A 25,181-nucleotide genomic window follows, 5' to 3' on the forward strand; every position below is an offset into this window, starting at 1 on the left:
GGTGACCTATCCGTTATTTAGTCATTTAACCAGTTTAACTTGTTTAACATCAAAGAAGGATACAGAAGATCTGGTTACAAACTGCATTTTTTTATTTAATTTCAAACCACATTTTTACGGAGTATGTTCCCTTTTCAACTTAGAATTTGCAAAACTTCGTTTTCCGAACAACAACTCATGAAAGTTATGACGGATATAAATATTTTGGTACACAAGTATACCAAATACAAGTTTTTGACAAAGTAGGGCCCCTTCTCAATTTAGAATTTCCCGAAATTAGAGTGTCCGTACACTTACTCCTGAAAGGTTTGACGGAATAATTAATTCTTCGTATACATGATAATCCCATAGAATTAAGGTCAATTTCGAATTAGGTTCCAGGCCACTAATTTATACGGAGTTATTTCCGTTTTTAACATAGATAAAACGGTGTCGTCATGAGGGTAATTTATGACGGGTACAATGGACAATATGTTTTGTTCACATGTTTGACACTGTGAAATACAGGTCAATATTTATGCAATAAGCTACAGAAACATGCTCAGTAGCAAAAAGTTCGACTCTGGTTTTAATTCACCAATATTTGACGGAGTTATGGTCTCTTTAAAGGCGCACACTTTAGGTTGATGTATGTTTGTAATGTTAATGTATTTTCATGTTTAACTTATTTAACTTAAATTATTTAACCCAAAAAAGCATATGATTTAGGTACTACACATTAAAAACATAACCATTATTATTAACCTTTATAAATGTGTTTTTAATTAATAGCTGCGTGGCCACACATTCCCCAGTTAAAAAGCGCCAAATTATCGCCAATAATTTTAAATATAGTTCAGAAAACAAATGTTTAATAAAAGGGTCAGTGAATTTAATCAATGCTCATAACATTTGAACATGGGTTTCACACAATAAAATACCATTCCAATGAATGTGGTTAACCATTCCTGTTTCAATGCGGCGTGTGAGGTAAGTCGTCACTCACATGACATCTTTAGTTAACATTGCTTTAAAATTAAAACTACTTTTTAAATCATTAACCATTAAATTATAAACATCACAGTTTGTGGTAGAAAACGTATTCATTGCGTGTATGACATAGAAAGGCTCAAAATTGTACTTTTAGATGCAAAAGGTTACCAAGCAGAGAAATGCGCTGGCACTATTGATGAACACGGGTCGTTCCTGAGCACAATACACAGATATCTTTCCAAACTGATATTCTGTGGACGATTTGTCGACGGAAGTACAGATAGGCTCAGGTCTGCAAGACCGAAGCCAACACCGACTGCCTGTGTTGATTATGCTGTCAATGCTAGTAACGCTGAAATCTGCCAAAGCAGGGATGAAAGAACGCATGATGAAGGGTATTTTACGGCAAGATCCAATAATCAATCAAGACAAAGTTTAGATTCGGATTAGTAACAGACGTGAAAGTCATGGAAACAAACACAGAACGCCTCAAGGGCTTTTAAATTGAACAAAAAGTGCATGTTATCAACTAAATCCGTTGACGATACCATAAATTAGTAAGATAGTACTAGGAACTGGTTTCATATTGTTACTGGTGTGACAATGAGTAGTGTTGCAACGGTTTGGTTACCAGGGAAGCAATAATCATGTTCAATTATTTGTCTGTTAACTATTTTACGTAAGACTGCACCCGTCTATACATATTGCTGAATGGAAGTTCCGTGCCATCGATAAATGCATTGGGCGATATTTGTCTGCATTAATATTTTGTATCATATATATAAATGTCACAACTATTGACTTTTATTCAACTTAACGTTTCTTCGGATTTAACGAGTTTGAGTTTGATGAAACTGTTCCTCGTTGTTATTTTTGCAGTTCTATTAACGAATTGACACCATGAGGTTCTTTTAGATTTTTTCGATGAATCGACTCCACAGATTTCACTGGTATAACTGCTAAATGAATAAATAACCCATAGAATTTCTCCAATAATTTTGGCACCGAATATATAAACTGACAATAAGGAGGTATTCAAGCTAGAAACTATATACCGAATGGCTGTGAACTTACTCCTGGTTGGCACAAAGGAATTATTCCAGGAAGCAACTATATCCGGAATGAAGTTGTGAAAATTTTCCCGGATGACACAAGCATGCAGCTATATATGGAATGGGCAATTACATTTACAGCTTATCACAATGACGCTATTCAAATATGTTTAATGGAATAATGATATGAATTAGTTCAGGGTCCAGGATTAGTCACGGCCTCTGACTCAGAAAACCACTTATTAAAATACAACGAAGCATCCTTATTTCAATCGTTTTACAAAAAACAAAAGCAAATGTTAATAATGGTACAATTACAAATAGTTATATAAAAATGTGCCACTTGAGTCTGAACTCAGCCTGGCATTGCCTCAATGAAATGACATGACACTATGTTTGTTTCCGTTTTTTTTTTCTTTCAATGAATTTACGGACACATTGGAAATATCCCGGACTTTGTTTCATTGAAATAAATGACTCTTCGGATTTTGTCAATGGAAAATGACGCTATAGAACTACTCCTGGAAATTTTAAATTACTCCTGAAACTTGCTCAATGAAACGACATAGGCTAATTTAATGATATGGATAAAATGTATGTAAAAACTCGTATTGTGAAGATTTTGATCTAACTTGCGTGAATATCAGTTTTATCATTTATTGTTAAGAAGTTTGTAAACAGAACCGTATGGTATTAGTATTTTTAACCTAGATTCTCTAATGGATGAATTTGTCTCTCTTTTCTCAACAATTTGGACGTCTGGTACAATCCATTATGTTGAAGGCTAATTTCTTCAGTGTATTTTTTGTCAATTATATAATTATGTTATATGTATTGTATGTTGATATGAATACCGGGTAAGAGATCTGGTGGAAAGTGTCCGCCTTTCAACTGAGCCGGAAAGCAGGATTCATCGCCACTTTTGAAATTTTCTCGTGATAAATGTGTTGTTATTTGAATGATGTGTGTTGTCTGGTGGCGCTGTGACTCTTTTGACCCTTAATCCTTAAAACAGGATCTAAGTTAATTCTTAAGTGTCGTGTGAAATAGCCATGTCCTCAGGTCAAATTGTTTAGGTCACACTTAAGAGTCATAGGTTAAAACTGCTTGTATTTTCACTAACTACTCCCTTCCGTTACATGGCCATGCATTTGGAGATTTAGACTCATGCCAGTAGGTCACAATCACACTATTGTGCCCGTCCTTGCGTTTTGGCGTGTCAGTGTTGTAACATGTGAATTCATTTTAAAATCACTTGGTACACATGTTGACTATGAGTAGCCAGCGTGGTGCGTGCTAGACACACATAGGTAAAATGCCAAGGTCACACTTAATGGTGATTGGTCATTAATGTATTTTGGCTTGTTAGAGCTGCAACTTGGCCATGCTTCGAACGATTTTTCAAACACCTTTTTCGACGAAAGATATGAAAAAAATATAATACAGCTCTGTCCTAACACAGTTAAATGACTGCTATTTACTTTAGGCAAAAGGTACACAATCTTGTTAAAACTAGTTAAAAAATCAAAATAAAGCAGCTAGCATTTGCTTACAGAAACATAGTAAATCTCCGTCTATACCACTTTCCAATGAACTGGGGTGTTTAACATTTGGAAACCACACGGTATCACACGGGCGTAATCGTATACGAGGATTGTCTGGAAAGTTTTGAGACTGAGTTCATAAAAAGCATACCACTCATAGGATGCATTAAAAAAATTATCAGCTGAAAATTTTATCTAATATAAACATATCCTGAAAGTTTCAACAATACATATACGTATACAACAAACATTACAAAAAGTACGGGTCACAAGGCACGGAGCACTTCGTTATCTCATTGCGTCACGTCATTTACAATTTTTTCTTTAAAATACGCTCCTTTTGCACGTACACACTTACGGTGGCGTTCAACCCATTGCTTGAATATCTGTCCGTACCACTCTTCCATGATATTATGAACAACTGTCCTTTTAGCTTAACAAGGCACCAATTTCCCTGACTGTTCTCCTCCGGTCTTCTTGTAGTCTGTCCCGCACTGAATTTACGTCACTTTTACTCACGACTGACGGTCTGCCGCTCCGCTTAAAATCGCACACATTTCCATGCCTGTCACTTAAACGTCCATGCCAGCGAAATACCAAAGCCCTTGAACATGTTGGCTTTGATTTATCCCGTGTTGGAAACGTATAAGTATTTATAGGAGCTATCCTCCTGCGAACACCGTCTTTGATCAAAGCGCGCTGCTCCGTGCGTGACGTCAATGTTGCAGGTTTTTTTCCGTATAAACCCTTTATGGTGGTATATGAGTGCCGTTTGTAAACCTGATACGTTCGCAAATTGTTTCGCGTTAACCACTTAATTTTCGCGAATTTTCTTTCGGTAAGATGGATATCATAAACCTTGAAAATGACTTGAAAGTGCACAGAACTGCCACCTGTTACCTTTTCATACTGTACAACACTAACATGTTATCTAGTTAGGATTTGCGAATTCATCTTTATAAGTTACATACGTATTGGTAACTAGATAAGATATGTGTTACAAGTTACTTTTAAATGCATTTCAGATTCAAGCACTAACAGGTCACCCAGTTATGATTTTTGTATTCCACTAAGTATGTAAGATAATGTTCGTGGTACCAGTAATTAATTATCTTATTAACGAGTGTTTGTTGAAGTTTATATACCATGTCTTATGGTAAATTTTCACATTTATATGTGTAGTCGTGCGCATATGCTTGTGTGTATGTTTGTTTTGTGTCCTTGTTTGTATATTTGTTTCCATTGTTGTTATATTTTGATGAAGTAGTCTAAGTTAAATTACTTTTGTCACACAGCTAAATGAGTTTAATTTAATGAATAAATTCATTATAACTATTATTGTTATTATTATACAATTATAAAATTTGGCTATCTACAGAAAATAGAGAGGGCTTATCTCGTACACTTATTTGATGCATTAATTCGGCGGAATCGATGAACGTAAAATTAATGAATTTTATTTTCGAAAAGTTTACTCATAATCGTATGATGTTAGGTGAAATGCATATATAATAATGGAAAAACATATTTTGGTTAAGCGTATGGTGGTCTCGAAACGTCTGTTTAATATATTTTTGAAAGACCCCCTTTGGGAATGGATGGATTGTTTCGCTTGGTTTAATTAAGCCTTTTCAGTACATCGAGTAGCCTCTAGATTAAAAGTAAATATATATTTATCCGATCAATAAAAGAAGAACGCTGAGCCCCAGGGTACCCTGTAGGTAGGCAGGTGAGATATATAATATATAATTAATTTATACATCTTTTTTCGTAGTTTGTTTATAATTTGGTTTTGTTTTGGTTAAATGATTCTTATATTCGCCCTCAAAACACTGAGCCTTATATTTGTTTTTGGTAAAAATTGACATGTTTCATGAAAGTAATATATATGAGAACATAACCTGTTTGCGTAGATATAACAAGGCATGTAAGTATAATCACTATTCAATTACTAATTGTACATAATAAGGATAAATCCCCAAGATCAGACACATTCTCAAAGCATTGTATAAGACATTTACATACCCAGTTGCAAATCAAGGAAAAGCAACCACGATATAAATCCCCTATTGCATTAGTTATATATGAAGTTAAATTGAAAAAAATGTGTTTGTCCTCATACAACTTTTGCTTCAAACTGTCAAAGATGCCAACCATCATGTGCTGATGAGCGTGAATTCAGGATACTGTGTTAACTGTCGCGTACATATTGATGAGGATTTTATTTTACTATTTATTTATATTGTCACAAGTGAATAATTACATGTTCAATGCACAACGTACATTTATCCTCAGTCGATCCTAGGTACATTTCTCATCGGAAAACATTTTAAAATAACTGATACTCGTTTACATGCTCAATGAATGGTTCTTGAATATGGTAACATTTTTGTTTCGACAACTTGTTCGACAAACATCACATATAGAACATCCCTCATACAAAAAAGGACACTACAACTAAGAACAAAATTCGTTATATCTTAAACATGTCTAAATGATGCACGGGCACTGGATGTTGATGAGATTTACTCCGATCAACAACAGGAACATTCCCCAACATGCGCATAATCAGTTTATTGCCAAGGTTAATACGAAAGACCAGTGGTGACATTTCAACTTCAATATTGCATGTCCGGTCTTTCGTACGGTAGATGAATCATTATACTTAAGGCTTTACATTGTATCAACTGTCCTATATTTGATAATTTGAGTATAAAAATAAATACAGTATGCTATTGCAACGTCTTATTGAGAGAAATGTAAGACAGATATCACATAAGTGATAAATATCCCCAGATGCCACCTGGACACAAGAATGGTGCAATAGTTTTGGAGGTACATGTTACACGAAGCATTTTTGCAGATCACTTTGACTTAGTTAGACGACGTGCAAATCGCAAGTGCACAACTGACCATGCTGACCACATTGGCATTGGTGTATTTCCATGAGTGTAATATTTTGGAAGTAAGCGCGACACAAGCACTTTCAGACCATTTTTACCTGGTCAAGAAATAAATTAAATGGAAAAGAAATCTTAGGAACATGTATCGAAGATGCTGACCTAACTCTCCCATGAAGTTTCATGAGTGTAGGTGCAATTCTTTTGGAGGTACATGTGACATCACCTTTTCAGACCGTTTACTTACTAAGGCAAGGGCCATAACCATCATTAGACAAATTGAAATGTCGAAGAAATCATAGTTACATCATTGCCTATGCCGACCATACATGCGATGTAAGATTCTTCGATGCGTAGGTTGCCGGAGCGTGACAGGCCCATGTCCTGAATTAAAGATTATCTTGGTGTTTTTTTGCCTTCGTTTAACTTTAATCCAGATACTTTTTATTTGAAATACAATGTTTGTAGTAAGTCTCGGCAAGTGTATATTGTTATTAATAATTTTATTGGATCCCCATAATAATAACAACAATCAGGCATGCTTTTAGGACATCCATTTCGTCATTTTATTGCTCTGAAAAAAAATGTAAATTCAAAGGTGACTGAAAATTTTCGACAAATTGTAACCAAATTTGGTAATGATTAGAGGAAAATGGGACAATTGTCTTGACTGTGATTCTGTTTTCAATTCAAGGGCCACAACTCTAGGGTGATAAGAACTTTCCAGCTTTTCAATATAGAAAGCAGACATGTTTTTATATTTGTTTGAGCAATTCAAATGTTATACCTCTTAAAATGTTATACCTCTGGGTGACTTAAAGAATTTCCTGAATAGTCATCAAATTTGCTTTATATATAACAAAAACAGTCTGTCCAAGTTTTCCTGATATGTGGTCTTCTTTTTCTTTAGTTGGAGAATGGACATTTGTCAATTTGTGATTTTTTTGTTAGTTCAAGTGTCATTACTCTGGAGTGACAGGCACTGCTATTTTTTTACCTAGTCTGAGATAATGACCATAGTCAATGTCAATTAATTAGGTGAGGACTGTTATATACTTGCCTTAAGACGGAGAATAGACAACATTTTGGATGCTGCATGCCCTGACACCAGTTGTATTATAATACCAAATAAGTCGTATGATGGGTATATGCAAAGTTTTGTGACAATTGGTCTTCAATTGCCAAACTCAGGGAATGGACGCTGTCAATTTGTGTTTTTGTCAATTCAAGGGTCACAACTCTGGAGTGACAGGCACTTTGCTAGTGTTTGACCTAGTCTGAGATATTTTGACCATTATTAATGTGAATAAATAAGGTAATGACTGTTAGTGTTATCACATGCCTTAGTCAGGGAGTGGACAACCTTTTGGAAGCTGCTCACCCCCACACAGGTTGTCTCATAATACCCAATAAGTCATATGATGGATATACACAAACTCTTCAATCCATAGTACATTCCCTCTTTATTTTCGATAGATTATCCATTCAAGACAAAAGATAAATACAATAAACTGAGAACGTAACAAAACAATGTCCCTCTAATATAATTACTAATATTTATCATGTCTAAAATTGCCACAACAAAATCATAAATGGTCTATGTACATACAAATATCTGTTATTATATATAATTGTATATTTAAAGCATGCATAGATCAACAATACAGCACATGAAATGTTAGTAAAATGGTCAAGAAAGATTCAGAGCTATTCCAGAAAAATATATAACCCACAGGGGGAAGGCAATTATTTTCATAGTATATGGGTGGGTGTCTTTGTCATTAATTTTCGTAGTATATGGGTGGGTGTCTTTGTCGCTAATTTAGACGCCCAAGGGGTGAATTTGCTTTTGCAGGGCGGTTTAATTTAAAAGTGTCTTCCCCCGTGGCTTTTATGTTTACATGGAATGGCTAGCCCTTAGTAAACAGTGAATTTCAGACTATGGAAATGGTAACATATTATACTGTATATTATTTGACTTTTCACTGCAAAAGATACTGAATAAAACCTTGAAATTAATAATATATAATTTTATACTTAAGTTTGTGTTTATGTTCACATCTCTGACAAATGAAATTGCCGGACGGATTCTGATTTAATACTTTAGAAAGCCTCTGACGGAAATAATCACCAAATTTTCCTTATATTATATATAGTCGAACCCAGGTGCCTCAAACTTGCTTTGGCTTGAACTTGATGTAAACAACCAACTTCTTTAAATTGAAGGTAAGATTTCCCCCGTTGCTCAAATTTTCGGGGCTCGAGCTACTTCCGCCGGTCCCTGGGAGTTCAAGCAAACGAGGTTAGACTGAATAAAGTATGACATCTAGCTGTTTGCAAATAAAGAGGCATTCTTATCCAAAAAGTTTACACTTGCCAAATTAATGGTTCATTTAAGCAAAAATAAACAATAAGTATAAACTTGGTTTACCATTGTACATACATATGTACATGTGTTTAGTCATGTTTGAACATGTGTTTAGTTATGTTTTGCACATGTGTTTAGTAATGTTTGATTTTGTGTTTAGTTATGATTGAAAATGTGTTTAGTTGTGTTTGAACATATTATTAGTTATGTTTGAACATGTGTTTAGTTATTTTTGAACACATTTAAAGGAAGTAAGTTATCTACATAACCAAAGAGACACGTTCAGCTGCAATATGACGATCTATATAATAACATGTACATTTAAACGAGCAAAGTTTACAGACAGCAACAAACCAGGTTATATACTCAAATGATAATGTAGAATCTACTTTATATACATGTATATATATAATTGAAACAAGGGCTTTTTAAAAGCGCATTGTCATTCATGTACAAAACTCAGAACAGAACTAATACATTCACATCAACAATTGATAAATGAAACCAAGCTGAAATAATCACTCAATAATATGTCTGGTGTGAAGTGATTTGTCCTACCCTCATTTTAAACACAATGAGTCAAATATAGGATCATATTAAATTCAAAAAGCACCAGCTTTTTATAAATGCTATTTTTTATTAAACTGATTTTCTATTAAACTGATTTTCTATTTTGCCTAAATTTAAATTTTCATTGTTTTTACCACATGGTGTGTTGTGAATTCCCAGGAAAACCAACCAAAATATACGTTCTTAAAGCTAGCCTCTTTTGGAATGAAAGTTAAGCTTGATTTTAGAGATAATTAGAGAAAAAAATCTTACATAATTTATATATGTTCCCTTCAAGAGATCAGTTGGAAAAATACATAATACAGTCAAAGAATTGTCCAGAATTGATTGTGACCCAATGTCTTTGCATGCATCAGATAGAAAAGAAGGGGTTTTTTTTAGAATGTGCACAAGAAGTATGTGACAACTGACATTAATTATAATTCATTTTCAACAACAACTGTATTCACTTAAATGATATAAAAATCTGTACATAGAAAAATGCCCTGCATATAGAAAAAAATAATATGCCCATTAAAATGTGAATAAGAGAAAGAATTATTTTAGAAATTGATTGGTAGAAGTATCAAAAGGATGTTATCAAAATCAAAACCATCAGTTTTTTCAAACATTATTGTAAATATGAGTGCATAAAGAGCAAGTGCCAATGTCCGACTGGTGTTGTTGAAATAAGGGGCATAACTCATTAACCATTAAGCCAGAGTTATGGACCTTGCTGTATATGTGTGTATCGCCATTAGTGAAATGTGTGGCAAGTTTCAGTTGAATATCTTGGAACTGTTTTTGGCCATGGTTAAAAGGTCTTTCACATATGATGACCTCATAGTCAATGAAAACAAGGCTATAACAATATCTCATTGATTTTTCTTTCTTTGTAAATCAGATAGGCTAAATGATTACAATGGACAATGGAAAAAAGAATGACAATCCACAAATGTATGCTTCATATTATGTTACTACCTCTCCTGCATTCATAAATGTACATACAATTGGAATTACAATTAGACAAATATGTAAAAATACAAAGCCATATATACAAATGATGTTAACTTCTGAAGAAAACTCTTGAGCACACAAAAAAAGCCTGATCACCAATGTACCAGTATGTAATAGTTACAATGCAGACAAACTTTTTAAAGCACATAATATCAATGTAGAAAATAATTAATATGACCAGATATTTTTATTTTTAGTATGCATTCAATCACAAACAATCAATGAAAAAGGTTTTACAAGTTGTTTTTTTAAAAGGGACTCTACCAATTTGACGACATTTTTTTCCAAAATGCGTTCAATTTGATTTTTTAAAATTTATTTTCTTATTATGAACAATCTTAAAATAGAACCTGACAGATTCTAATTGTCAGAACAGAATTTTTTAAAGTACAGCCTAAAATTCATCAAATTTTCTTAAAATCATCAAATTTGATATTACTTAATTACCGTAAACTTTTCTGCAAAAAAAAGTTCTGTCATATTTTCAAATACTTAAGAAAAGTGTTCCTTTATGATTTTGATTGATGGTGACTTAGCATTCTTAAAGAAGTTTATTCACATTATACATGAAAAAAGATGTCTGACTGTATAAACCATGAGGCCCTTTAAGCATACAACTATTGTTACAATAATCGATAAATAAACCTCGTCTTAAAGATGTCAACACAATGCATATATGTATGAACTTCGATAAAAAAGAAACAATTCACTAACAACATGATATAAACAATCAACTCAATATTGGCAACAATAATACTTTAAAACGCTTTACGATTATCATACATAATGAATAAAACCATAAGGCCACAATAATCAAAAAGTTTGTTTGGTCTTCCTTGGCCGCCTCACAAAAACCCCACAACCAGATTATATATAGCTTCGCTCTTTGTTTTGCGTTTCCCCATTCTACCTCACATTGAGCCAATTGTTCAGAACTTTCTTAAGATTAACAACGCTGTTAATGTCAACGTTGTAAATGTCAACGCTGTAAATGTCATCTTTGTTAACGTTCAAATCATTTAAGCTTTGTAAGTTTATAAGATACAATTGTGATCAGCAGTGTTTTCTTAACAAGACTTGAGACACATGTTTCAGCTGTACTTGTTTATATTTAAATATGTGAGCACATTATCAAATATTTCACATCTAAAACAATGTTGTTAATCACTTTCTTAAATTTAACAAAGTTCTGAAAAATTGACCAAATATATTTTTTCGTAAATGCACAAAAAAAGCTAAGTCCAACTAAACTATTGAATAAGTGTGGCCTATTTAAGTACACAGATCAACCCACATAGTTTTATTTGCCGTGGGCAATATGACATAGTTCCATACAAGATTCAACGGAATGGCTTAAATTATCACAGACATGAACTACTTACAACGCAAGTGAAGAAATGATTCCTCTATAATATATAACAGATCAATGTTGTGATAATACATTATTCTTGGTTCTGATGACAATGAAAACTTTAATATTAAATTTGTTACATTATGTTAGTATTAAATATGGCTTAATCCTTCCTGAATTTGTTTACTTAAGTTATCAGAAACACAGTTCAGATTGTTTGGTATAATATCTACTTGTCTTTGATTAGTTTTGGGTAAAAAAAATAAATAACACAGTTTACAATTTAAACAATTCACAATTTCTGAAAAATAACATTAATGTAATATGAACATTGACAAAAGTCTATCATTTTACCTGCTTCATAGGAACATCCATGTAATATAATAAAATCTGTTTTAAATAAGGATTGCAATTCACATAATTAACATGAGCAAATCAATAAGCTACAAAAAATATTTCATCAAAACTGTCCTTCAAATGCAGCATGAAGCACTCAAGACTTATAATGTTAGAAACATGACAATAGTGGCCCATCCAGAATCAATACAAATAACAATAAAGTTAGCTAAAAAAAATTGAAATATCATTTTTGCCACCTATTGCGCAATCATTTTAATCAACATTTTGACTCCAAAAACCATTCTATCCCAAAGTTATATAAATATTTGCGATCTCTGATTTCATCAATAGATAATTGAGTCTTCAATATCGCCCACTCACATTTATTAGTATTGTCAATTTTATTGATCGTGGATGGGCAGCCAAACATTTGGATCATGAATTCTTTGCATCATAAACAAAGCCCAGTCTGGTTTGATATGACACTATTGTTGGGAGCAATATTCGGACTTCTTCTGGTACAATAAACCTCATCCCAATCTGAAGAATGATTCTATGCAGCGTTACCATGGTGATCATCATACACGACCTCTATCTTTGTTATTGACCGGTGCCACTGGTAACTTGCCGTTACCGCCTGTAAGTATACAATAACATGTTAACATAGAAATCTTTGGCAAATGTAACAGTAGAGCTGGTGTCAATTGACTGTGCAAAAAATGTAATCAAGCAAATGTCACAGAAAATGATCCAAATAGTTGCTGTTTTGTTGACATTGAAGCAACTTTCTTGGAGCCAACATAGAGGTTTTAACAGCTAAACTAACTTTGAAAATATTTATGTACGGAATGAACTATGGGAGCATCCATGTGGAGTAAATAACCTATTTGGATTAATACAGTGAATTAATTAATGAGACGTTTTACATAAGAGTAGACATACTTGATGATTTTCATTTGTTGATCATGATCTTGCAAGTTTCTATCTTGGCAATTATGAATGCTTGCTACCTGTGTACCAAATGAAACTTAATTTAAACCATTTTTTGACAATTGACACGAGCTCTCATTTAATTAAAGCATATAAGTTTTTCATCAACAGTGATGCCAGATATACAAAATATATAAACCATGCTCTCTGGCCCATTTAAGACAAGAGAGTGGTCTAACATGTGAACTAAATAACAGCCCATTCTTATCAGATATAAACATTAACTATTTTTTATACCTAAAATTTGTTCAATTGCGTTGTTTATGTCGATATCTTAAAACATACAACTTAAAATAAATTTTAAAAAATAATATCGCATGCAAAACACACACGCACAAAAATGAATGGTTGTGTCAAGAATATCTGGCGAAAAAAGTAAAATACATACAAATATTAAACACAATTTAATACGAAAAGTGGGGGATTATAACCATGCGACCAACATACATGTATATACTACATATTTACATTATATGGCGCCGGTGTACATGTATATTGTACATTGTTTAATTGCGTGGATAATAGTTAACTACCAGTGATAGAAACATCAATTGTTAGTAACTGTTATCACCTAAATAAGAAGCTTATGTTCTGGAAACTAAGAATACTGTTGAATCTGTTAATTCTTAAGTCATTAGAAAGCATTTAAATATATGTTAAAACAGTACAAAATTTTCAAAGGAAAGGATTTTATTATGTTAAAATGATGATGTTCATTAGCAGTTAAATGTAGCCTTTCGGTATTTAAAAATAATAATCATATTTTGTTCTAAAATAGAGATCTCAATCAAGGCTAAACACCTAAACCAAAAAAATTATTATAGTACAAATGTATATTGCAAAATTATATTAAAAATTTGACATGAAAAGCAAGGAACACATTATTACAACATAAATAAATAATACATAACTATGGGCTGAGATCTAAATGGTCCAAACTTAAAGTCTTAACTGATGCAAATTATTCACTGTTGTCTTGCTTGAACTCATTATTATAAAGTCAAAATTAAAAGTCTTCCTTATTTGTATGGTTGTTATTAGAAGAGTTAAAAATGGTTAAACTGGACATATGTGTTGCAAATACAATGTTAAACAACTATTAAACATTATTAATCTGAAAAAAGAATGGATAATACTCCTGATGAAAGCATTGTTTGAAACAAAGATTTGATGAAAATTAAGTTTCATTGTTACACCTATTTAAGCCATTTTATCTGTCAAAAAACAAAAAAATAACCACAGTGCTGGGAAGAAAAAAACATGACACCATTTCTGGTTTGAGGTCGTTAGTTAAGATTTAAAGCGATTTTCCAATCAAATGTAAAATAATTTATTTCTTTCTGAATTTAAAGCATAAAAGGAAAAGAAAAAAATGTTTGTTAAAGTGTTGTAAGATTGCAATTAATTTCAAAGTAAATTAATGCCTTTTTCAATGCCAAAAGTAAACATTTCACCCCTCGCAAAGCAATTCATGAAACATAGCTTTCCATGCTTATTATTACTTTCTTACATTGTGACAAACACTTCAATATCCTCTATTTAATAAATCGAACAAAAAGCAATTAATATTATATACTATTTAAATCTATATATTTCTACCAAAAACATGCTTTCATTAATTACTTATATATTCAAACTTGCTCACTAAAACAAATCACTACAAAAAAAAAACCATGATATAATGAACATGCAAATTGAATTCAAAACAGAAAGTTAACTAGCAAAGAAAACAAGAGCTGTCACAGAGACAACGCGCTCGACTATTCCGCCGCTTTTCAATGTAAGGATTGAAACGTTTTGGCGAAACATGCATGGATCACTGTAAGATTAGATTTCAATGCAATACATGGTGTGCTGAGATATTAACATAAATGTGGTTCCATGCAAAATTTTAACAAGAATTTCTAAGTCTAATAGTAAAGGGCCATTATTTGCAACATACAGTTATCTAACTTGGTTATTAAGTTGGGTGGTTGAGTACCATTGTATAAAGTCTTAATGCAATACATCAAGTAGTTGCTGAGCTATTATCCTATGTGTGCTAACATGCAAGACCTTACCAGAATTTCTAAGTCGCATAATAAAGGGGCAAAAATTATATATTATAAAAGATAGAGTTATCTTACTTGATTAAATAAGGAAGTTAAATAGATGGGAGCCTCTGTGTAAATTTTCAATGCAATACATGATGTATTCGCTGAGGTATTGACTTAAAACTGGTTACATGCAAAACCGTAACCAGAATTTCTATGTCGAATAAAAAAGGGGCCATTGTTTTAATTTAAAGCAAACTGGAGTTATCTTACTTGGTTATTTAAGTAGATTGGATGGTTGAGTACCATTGTATAAAGTCTCAATGCAATCCATCAAGTAATTGCTGAGATATTAACCTATGTGTGCTTAAATGCAAAACCTTAACCAGAATGTCTAAGTCAAATAATAAAGGCCCATAATTTGCATTATATTCAAAAAAGTTTTATCTGGGAATACATATCTAATGTTTCAATGTAATTCATGATATATTTGCTGAGATATTGACTTAAATGTGGTTACATGCAAAACCTTAACCAGAGTTTCTAAGTCGAATAATAAAGGGCAATTATTTTGCATTAAATGCAAACTAGAGTTATCTAAGTTGGTTAATTAAGTAGGTTGGATGGTTGACTACCATTGTATAAAGTCTCAATGCAATACCTCAAGTAGTTGCTGAAATATTAACCTATATGTGCTTACACGCAAAACCTTAACCAGAATTTCTAAGTCGAACAATAAAGGGCAATTATTTGCATTAAATGCAAACTAGAGTTATCTAACTTGGTTTATTTAGTAGGTTGGATGGTTGAGTACCATTGTATCAAGTATCAATGCAATACCAATACCTCAAGTAGTTGCTGAGATATTAACCTATGTGTGCTTACACGCAAAACCAGTTTACCAGAATTTCTAAGTCAAATAATAAAGGTCTATTATTTGCATTATATTCAAATAATTGTTATCTAACTTCATTAATTGAGTATGTAAGATAGTTGGGAATACATATCCAAAGTTTCAATGCAATATCTGATGTATTTACTGAGATAATGACTTAAAGGTGCTTACATGCAAAACCTTAACCAGGGTGAGTAGTATAGCTCTCCTTATTCTTCGAATAGTCGAGCTAAAAAAATCATTAAGGTCAACAATACATCGTTGGAAAGAACTGATTAGGCACAAGTCCTGTACTTTACGTGTAGAACAGAACATTGTCAAATGTCTTCAGGTAATAGGGACCATCTTACTAAAGCACCTGGGGCCATATTCAATAAGCAACTTAGACTGAACTTTAAGATAAGAAACTAAGTGTTTTGATTGGCCTGTATATTTAGCTGACCAATAGGCTGAATGAAATCACTGAGGCATGTCAAAGGATAATGCTAAGATCAATATTGAACACTGGCCCTCCCCTGAGGCTGGATTCAATACAGTTCTCATCCTTGTCCTTAAACATGCCTAAGTGATTCCAATCAGTCCATTGGCCAGTTATTTATACAGTCCAATCAAAACAATTTAGCATTCAATTTAAATATTATGTGAAATCTGAGGTGTTTATTGAATACAGCGCCTGGTCGTAATGAAATATGTTTTGAAACAAATAGTAAGATTTGAAATATAAGACTAAGGTTTGTTTGAGCTGTTGAGGTAAATTTTTTAATTTGATTTCAGACGATTGCTTATAATTGACTGAATTACGTTCAACAAGAACTTTCGATATTTTGTCCAACACTCGTTAATAAGATGATCCCATAATCCTTGCTTGATCTGCACAGCAATATGGGTGAAATACATCATTAAAAAACCACAACATGAATCCTTTTTTGAAAGTTTTTAGACATGAAAGGAAATGTAAAACACTATGAAGGCAAATCAATGTTTTAGGAAGCATAAACAGGTTTTGTTATTTTATTTTAAAAAATAAAGTGTAAAAAAAAACCTGTTAACCCTCCCCCCCAAAAAAAACGATGAAAAGATAATTTAAACTCAACCATTAAATCGTGAAACTAAATACCATAATACAGGGATGTCACATTTAAGCAAACAAAAATAAACTGGACAGAACATTAATTTTACCCTAATAAATAAAATGATATTTAAGATAATAAAACTTAATACTTATGATTATTAAGTTAACCAGAAGTTCGCAAAAAGGATGTGTTAGGTCAAAGTGCCCTTTTCTTAATTTAATTCTATTTAATTTGCTCTGGCTGTCAATTAAACTTGGCCAATAAGTTATGCAAAGTACACATTTTGACAAAGTTTGGTAAAAATTTGAAAAGAAATGCTTTAATTAGAGACCAGACGAAGCCGCGGACAACAATAAGGACACAGCTTCTGTCGGGTGCAACAAGTCCACTATCTGTATGCAATGCTACATAGCTGACAGAAAAATTATCCAATAGCTAGTCTAGCTTTTTCAATATAATTTTAATTGGTAACAAAAAATAGGATGTTGAGTTCCGAATAATAGACATTTACTATCAAAGATAATAATATATAAAATGATAAAACACATTGTTTGCTAATTTAATGTGACACAATTAAGGAGAGTGCTCGCCCCAATCCCTGTGCAGACCAATCATATTGCCCAGAATGCCACATGGACAGATGAAAGCGAAAAGGTTCTATTTGAATTGTATATTACATATTATTTGATATGCAACTTGTAAGACATGAAAACTTGATTGAAAATGAATAAGGTAGTACAGTTGTTAACTTTATTTATATTTATAGTAAGGTATCTGGCCCCAATTCCTTAAATTGTATCAAGTCCCTTATTACAGGATCAACTCAGGTTAAGCTCACTATTTTTGATTCAGTATCATTTAGGTAAAATTTACATTCTGAAGAATTTTTGGACTTTTGGATATAACCTTTATGATAATCAAAGTAACCCAATTTTTGTTTAGTAAAAATCAATAGCAAGTGATAAAGGAGAAAGATTATTAGCTTAAGATTACTTGAGGATTTTTGTTGTATCATACCATTGACTGTAATGTTAACTTTTTGATGCCTTAAGTGACCCCATGTAATTTTGATATCATTTAAAAGGGTTATCTGCTTGTTGTTTACTAATAATGTAAAGAAAACAAGCGAAAATACTTTATGGATAAAAATATTGCTTTGTTGTATTTTTGTAATATTTATATTTATAAACTAAAATGAAATGCTTAAAATGATACAATGTTCAATCTTTCAAGGTCTAAAACAGCTTGGAAGCAATATTTATATCGGTGTAAAACTAAGATATTGTTCATTTACACAATAAACCTATTCAAAAGATATCAAAATAATATGTGAGTCCCTATGAATCAAAATTTCACTTTATTGTATGTCAGATACCTTACTATGCTTTCAAAATATCTGTGAATCCAATTATAAAGAAGCAAAAATTGTAACGTTAGAACATTTTCGCGCTCACAGCTGGCCAACAGTCTACATGACCTTCACCTGTTAAACTGATCATCAGCCTCATCACCTTCAATATTATCGTCATCTTTATCATCATAATCATCGTCATAATTGTCTGAAATTATTATCATTATCCAAGTATGATTATGTGATAATAATACTGAAATACTTCCACAATACTTTCAGGGAAGTCTTAGTTAATATTGGCGTTATTTTCACCAAAATGTACATAAAGCATGCACAACAATTTCCATAAAAAAATATCATTGTACGCAAAGGCCATCCCTTAAAATATAAATATATGATTCAAATGGCATCAATGCAACATTTTACTGTGGAAATAATCAATTTTCATTAACTATGTGCAACTGTTTTGTTAAGTGTTAAATTATCACTACAGACCAACTTAAAGATTTTCTAAAGGAACGCCTAACAGTATATGTTAAAACTTTAGACTAAAAAGCATAATATTATCAACAGTACCGGTAGTAAAAATATTTCATTCTGTTCATATTCTTTCAACCTTTCCATTCTTAAGCTACTCTCTCTTCTTGAGAATCGTTTCCATTTTTTCCTTCTAAAGCATATTTCCCTTCTAAAGCAGCACTTACATCTTTTCCTTCTAAAGCATATTTCCCTTCTAAAGCATCATTTCCATCTTTCCCTTCTAAAGCATATTTCCCTTCTTAGCAATTGTTCCAATCTTTCTGTTTTAAAACATCATTCCCTTCGAAAGCATCTTTCCATTTTAAAGCATATTTCCCTTCTAAGCAATTGTTCCAATCTTTCCCTTGTAAAGCAAGCATCTTTCCCTTTTAAAGCATCTTTCCCTTCTAAGCAATTGTTCCAATCTTTCCCTTCTAAAGCTTTTATATTTCCATACTAAAGTATCTTTCCCTTCTAAAGCATCTTTAACTTCTAAAGCATCTGGCCCTTCTAAAGCATCATTCTCATATTTTCCTTCTAAAGCATCACTTGTGTATCTTGACTATCATAACACACCATAGAATGATCTAAAGGGACATGTGGGACATTGAAGTAGCATCATGCTTGTATTCACATGTGGCTAATAAATAATGTTCCTTGATCTAACAGCATATTGTATTTTTTCACTTAAGAAAGATTAACAAAAAGCAGCAATAAATAAGCAAAATTAACAAATAAGACGTAAATTATGAGTATTAGAGCAGTTAAATTAAAACAATTGAATGTTCTGTGAAAACTGCAATAAGGTCTTGTTTCAGAGTTCACATTATTTCCATGTCTATAGTTTATTTACAGAACACATTGTAATATCAGCCAATCTCATAGTATAAGCACTCAACTATGAGGACATATCAAATAACAAAATGTGCATGAGGAGTTTCGAGTTCAGTTCCACATCACCCGGCCATAGCACAGGTTATTAGCTCCACGCCAACAAGCCCAGGAATTTATGACAGATTCTCTGTTAATATTCATTATAATATTTTCATGCATCGTCTTTAAACCTTTTGTGTTCAATTCACGAATAAATAGTTGCAAAATGCAGCATAATCCAGTCAAAGTGCAAATTCCCATCATGAAAAAAGCTCTGCCAAAGTAGTTTAACATATGCCGCATGTTTAACACTTGTGTATACCCATCCCCTACCCGGCCAACCCCCACCAAAAAAATAAATAAAATAAAACAATGCTCATAGAGTAATTATACCTACCATCATCATCTTCTATTGCTCCAAGCTTATGGCCTTCATTTGGATCCTGAAACAAAATTCTAGCATAAATCAACTTGAACCTTGAAACACATGCAGCTTGAAATAGTCATAAGAATAGACACAATCATGTCAATAGTAGACACATCCATGTCAATAGGAACATTATTTCATTCAGAAGATAGGTTTTACAATGGCCTTTCAGCCATTAATGCTGCTATAGATATGTATGGAGAAAATTGTCATTTTGCTCAGTCCATCCATAAAACAAGTTGTAGAACTTGAAAGAAGAAATTTGGACAAGCTTGCAATGGATGCTCTGGTGCTGTCAGGCTTACTAAAAATAATGTTAAGTTTCCGACTGACTGATCCAAGAGCCTAATTTCTATGACTGAGTGATTTAAACAGAATGATAAAATTAGCTTCACATATATTAAATGATGTTCATGAGAGTAATACTTACCAAGTATAATGCAAATGTATAGTTAAAAAGATGAGAAAAAAATTAATGTTTTGCATGAAGTTAACACTGCCATACCAACAATGGTCATGATAACAGAACCAGTGGGAACTGTTTTAATAAAGATCATAAGGTTTAAGATTGCCAGGCCAACCTTCACTTCTGACATAAACTACATTTCAGTTCAAGTATTGTAAGGTCATTTATTGCAATCTTAAAGATGCACTCTCACAGATTGACAGTTTTGACATTTTTTTAGTTTTTGTCTCAGAATCAGGTAATTTTGGAATCAATGCCTTCATTCAGTCATATAAGGTAACACAATATAACAGATCTGGATTGTTGAGAAAGCTGCCGAAAAATCTATATTAAAGCATTAGTGACGCTTTTAGCTATAATACATCAATTATCAAACATAAATATGAAAGATTGCAATCTGATCTTTTGTCGGCAGTCATGTATCACTGGTTCCCAGACATTTATGAAATATTGGCTGATTCTTGACAAAAAAAAAAAGTTGTCAAAATGGTCAATGTGAGCTTGCCGCTTGAAGCATTGTAAATTAACAACAATGGTATCTTATTGAAATGGGGTCCTGGAATTTTTCTTTGATAACAAACAAGATAAAAAACTCAGAAAGTCCATCATCCTGCTTGTACCTGTATATTATGTCTGGCTGGAATCTCCATCTGTTCCTCCTTCCTATCCCCGAGATCATCATCAAGGCCAAGCTGGGGCTGGATCTGGTTGTCCACATGTTGCACAGGCGGTCTGAACTTCAAACTGTCATCATGGCCCGAGTCCCGGGCATGTTCTGGGCTCTTGCCGTCAACAACTGCAGGAATTCTGGGCTCCTGCACCTAGCATGCAAAATCAGAGTATATAATCAGATTAATCTAAGCATATATAGTGCAATAGTGTTAAATTAGCAACCTCTGTACAAACACATCCATTTATACCTTAAGCCACATGGCTGGCAAATTTGACCAAGTTTTCCTGCCTTAACACATTCTGACCAAATTTGGTGATGATTGGACAGAGGCTTCTGAAGTTATTGATTGGAGACAGACAAGAAAGTTTCTAGCATTTAATTTCTTTAATTAAAGTGCGATAACTTTAAAGGGACAAGAGCGATACGGCTGGGTATCCAACTTGTCCAAGATATTATTCCCATACACTCCATACACATTCAGACCAAAATTGGTTAATTATTGGACAAAGGCTTCTAAAGCAATTGATCAGACAAGCCTGATTTAGTCTGGAGCTCTTGCCTTCAAAAGCTGGAGAATTATGAGACTTGAAAACCAACCAACTAAATGAAAAATTCTATCCTGACTTAATTTTTCAAACTGGTTTTATCAGTAAAATTAAAATTTAAAAAAACCCAAACCTTTGTGTCAAATTAGTGTCCTATATAACTCTCATATCATGTTTGATATATATTTAAAACATAAGCATTATTTATAGTTCACTAATCAACTTAAGTTGAGAATTTAGAAGAACCTGTGAGAAACATTGATCTGTTTAATATTATTTTCAGACAATCACAAACACACATTAAAGATGCACTCGTAGTCCCAAATCAGGTTTACCACATTTAATAATATTGTTTAAGTATTCCAAAAAGGATAAATAAATGTCGAAAACAATGGTTCTTATAAAGGATACCAAGTTTAATTTGAAAAAATTGCGCATAAAACTCTGTATTTCTACCTTATAAGACATTAGTAGATCACAGTTAATCTTTAAGCATTCACCAATCATTTAATATGTTTGCGCATTCTGCTGTTAAATGAATGGCTACAATCTCCTTATCAGTAATTAATATTTTCCAAAAATGCATTATTTAGTAAGTAGATAAAGGTTCATTAGTCAAAATTGATCTTTTTTATACATGTGTATGTATTGGTTTTGAATAAGAGTGTCACTTTAATGATGTGTTAAGCTTTTCTTCTCAACAGCTCATCCCCCACTGACCTGAAGATTGACTGGCCCCTGGTTCTCTATTCGGTTGTCATGGTCGCCGGCACCATCATCCTCATCTGCTTTGTCATGGTTACCAACACCATGAATACGGCCTGGGTCAATGGCGTCCAGGTTGGGTTTGTTTATTTGGTGAACTTGATGGTCGTCATTTACATTCTGGAAATACAAACTATGACTTTATGTGTGTCATCTTCAGGCACATGCTGGACTACTTTTTTCTTAATGTAATTCTCAATTAATTTTAAAGTCAAATGAACTACCTTTGAACTGATAAATACAACTATCACTTTCGATATATTAATTTACTGCTACATAGAAATATTGATTTCAAAAAAGCGATTGTACCATACAATTGTCGATAAGATGTGGCCACAGACCACTGACAGATTATCAACAATATTTATAATCAAGTCTTAAAGGGACTAGACACCAGATGATACAATTGCAATCAAAAAAGAAAATTGTCAAAACTAACATAAAATTGATATTGGTGTGTACAACACATTGAATTTTATCTATTCATGTATCACATTGCTTATGACACATGTATCTTTCGCAGTTTTTGCGTTTTTTTCCAATTCAATATTTACTGGGGTTTTCTACTAAGTAATTTTAAAAATAGAGTCAGCATATGTATCTGTACTAATTACTTGACTTTCACATGCTAAATATACACACTTTAAACCAAGAAACCATTATTACCATTATTATTAAATGGGTAAACTTAACTAAGACAGCGACAAAATACTTTTTTAATCATGAAGACTGATGTATTATCGGTTTCATACTAGCTCATATTAACATTTCAAGGCTTGTTTTGAGTAAATACTGTATTTGCTGAATTTTGGACCATCTGGTGTCAAGTCCCTTTAAACTGTATATTGATAGTAATGTCATCAACCCATACCTTATTGACTACAGCAGCATTTTTCTGTGCACTGTGGTAATCATCATCCTCCTCTTCATGTTTATTTTTTGGTGGAACAATTTGGTGTTGTTTTTGCTGCTCCTCTAACAACTCAGAATCAATCGGTTTATGCTTGTCTTTCAGACTTTCTAGCATAGAATCTATATTTTGAGCCTAAAATAACAGCAAAAATAATTCCATACAAAGCATTATAAAAGCCATTTTAATGCAACAAAAAGTCAGATTCCCATTATAATTTACATGAACTTCATACATTAGCAATTGAAACAAGGCTCAGGTTACTTTAATATGGCTCTTCTTTGGCTCTTAACAAAACATTATTTAAACCCAGTCTTTAATATGAAATAGACAACAGGAAAATTCACTCATTAAATCCAAACGAGTGCAACATATTCCCTTATCTGGTTGAAAAGGTATGCCCCTTTCATCTAAGGGGCCATGAATGTGAAACCTTATTTCTCTTGTTCTTAGCCCTTTGCCTCTCTGAACAGACACCAGTACGTTAGTTTCTATCCAAGTAATTGACTTCACATGATTTTAAGGGTCAGTGTTAGCTGTTTTCATAATCAACTAAGATAAATCTGTTTTAACTTTATCCAATACACATGAGATAGCAATTCAACACTGTTAATCTGAAGTCGTCTGGACCTAAATAAAACTTTCGGATAAACAATTTTTCTGATTAACAATCTTAAACAAGAGGCCCAAAAGGGCCTATGCTCTACTGGCATGGCTCTTGTGGTCATTTTCAATCCAGAGCATGTATGTTTGAGTAATAAGCAACAAATATATAGTTCACTTTTAGTGTTTGGGTTAGCTGAAAACGCTGCACGTTCAACATCTGAGGACAGGAAGTGTTGTAAGCAGATTAGTTGCATGAGCTATTTTAATATGTGCCAAGTAAAGGTAATCTGAGGGTAAAAAATATTTGCTTTCAAAACTGTACTCATCGTCAAAATTTCATTTCTGTAGCTTTAAAAATAAAAGTCGGTCAAAGGTCAAAGTCAAGGACATCCGAGGACAACATTAATCCTTGTTTGCAAAACTGTTCATATGGTCAAAATTTCATTACTGTAGCTTAAAAAATTAATAAATAAGTCAAAAGGGGTGGGGCCAGCTTTTGCCCAAGGGGCATTATTTCAAATGTTTTCAATTGCATCATATGATGCTTCACAACAAATATCAAGGGGCATAATTTGAACAACCATGGTAGTGGATCACTAAATAAAGCCTTGTTCAAAATAGCAAGGATTTGCATAGTGATTTCAGACAAAAAGGTTTTTAATATTTTCCAATTTAAAGGGGGGAGAGTCCGTCCCTTACAAAAAAAGAGAACTCTTCCCTGGGCCTCCGCCGAGGTCGTTTGCATTTGCCGCACTGGTAATAACCAGTAATGACCCCAGGGGCAGAATTTGAACAAACATTCACAAGCAATTGTGACTTTACATGTAAACTTGGCTAAAAATAGACTTCGCTCATGTAGACTTGGCTAAAAATAGACTTAGCTTAAAATAGCATTTTTTATACTTTCAAGAACCATAATCCAGGCATGCATGGGCAGATCTGGCTGGTTTTCAAAAGGAACCA

The 25,181-nt window shown here is 32.8% G+C and overlaps 1 protein-coding gene across 6 annotated transcripts in view; it reads right to left on the minus strand.

Moving 5' to 3' along the window:
- Window positions 1-7,912: 7,912 nt before the first annotated feature.
- LOC128246537 (Golgi integral membrane protein 4-like) overlaps window positions 7,913-25,181 on the minus strand; it is a 38,275-nt gene continuing 21,006 nt past the window's right edge. For 4 of the 6 annotated variants that reach the window (XM_052964801.1, XM_052964800.1, XM_052964799.1 and 1 more), the window contains 6 exons: window positions 23,574-23,747; window positions 22,658-22,822; window positions 21,340-21,540; window positions 20,224-20,269; window positions 18,595-18,642; window positions 7,913-12,729 (listed from right to left, as the gene is read on the minus strand). In XM_052964801.1, coding sequence (XP_052820761.1) covers window positions 12,671-12,729; window positions 18,595-18,642; window positions 20,224-20,269; window positions 21,340-21,540; window positions 22,658-22,822; window positions 23,574-23,747 — 693 coding nt within the window. In that variant the 3' untranslated portion in view covers window positions 7,913-12,670. Of the gene's footprint in view, window positions 12,730-18,566; window positions 18,643-20,223; window positions 20,270-21,339; window positions 21,541-22,657; window positions 22,823-23,573; window positions 23,748-25,181 lie in introns of all 6 variants that reach the window. The other 2 variants (XM_052964797.1, XM_052964798.1) reach the window with 2 other exon arrangements.

Source organism: Mya arenaria, chromosome 9 (genome assembly GCF_026914265.1).
Source record: "Mya arenaria isolate MELC-2E11 chromosome 9, ASM2691426v1".
In the NCBI taxonomy this organism is placed as follows: Eukaryota; Metazoa; Mollusca; class Bivalvia; order Myida; family Myidae; genus Mya; species Mya arenaria.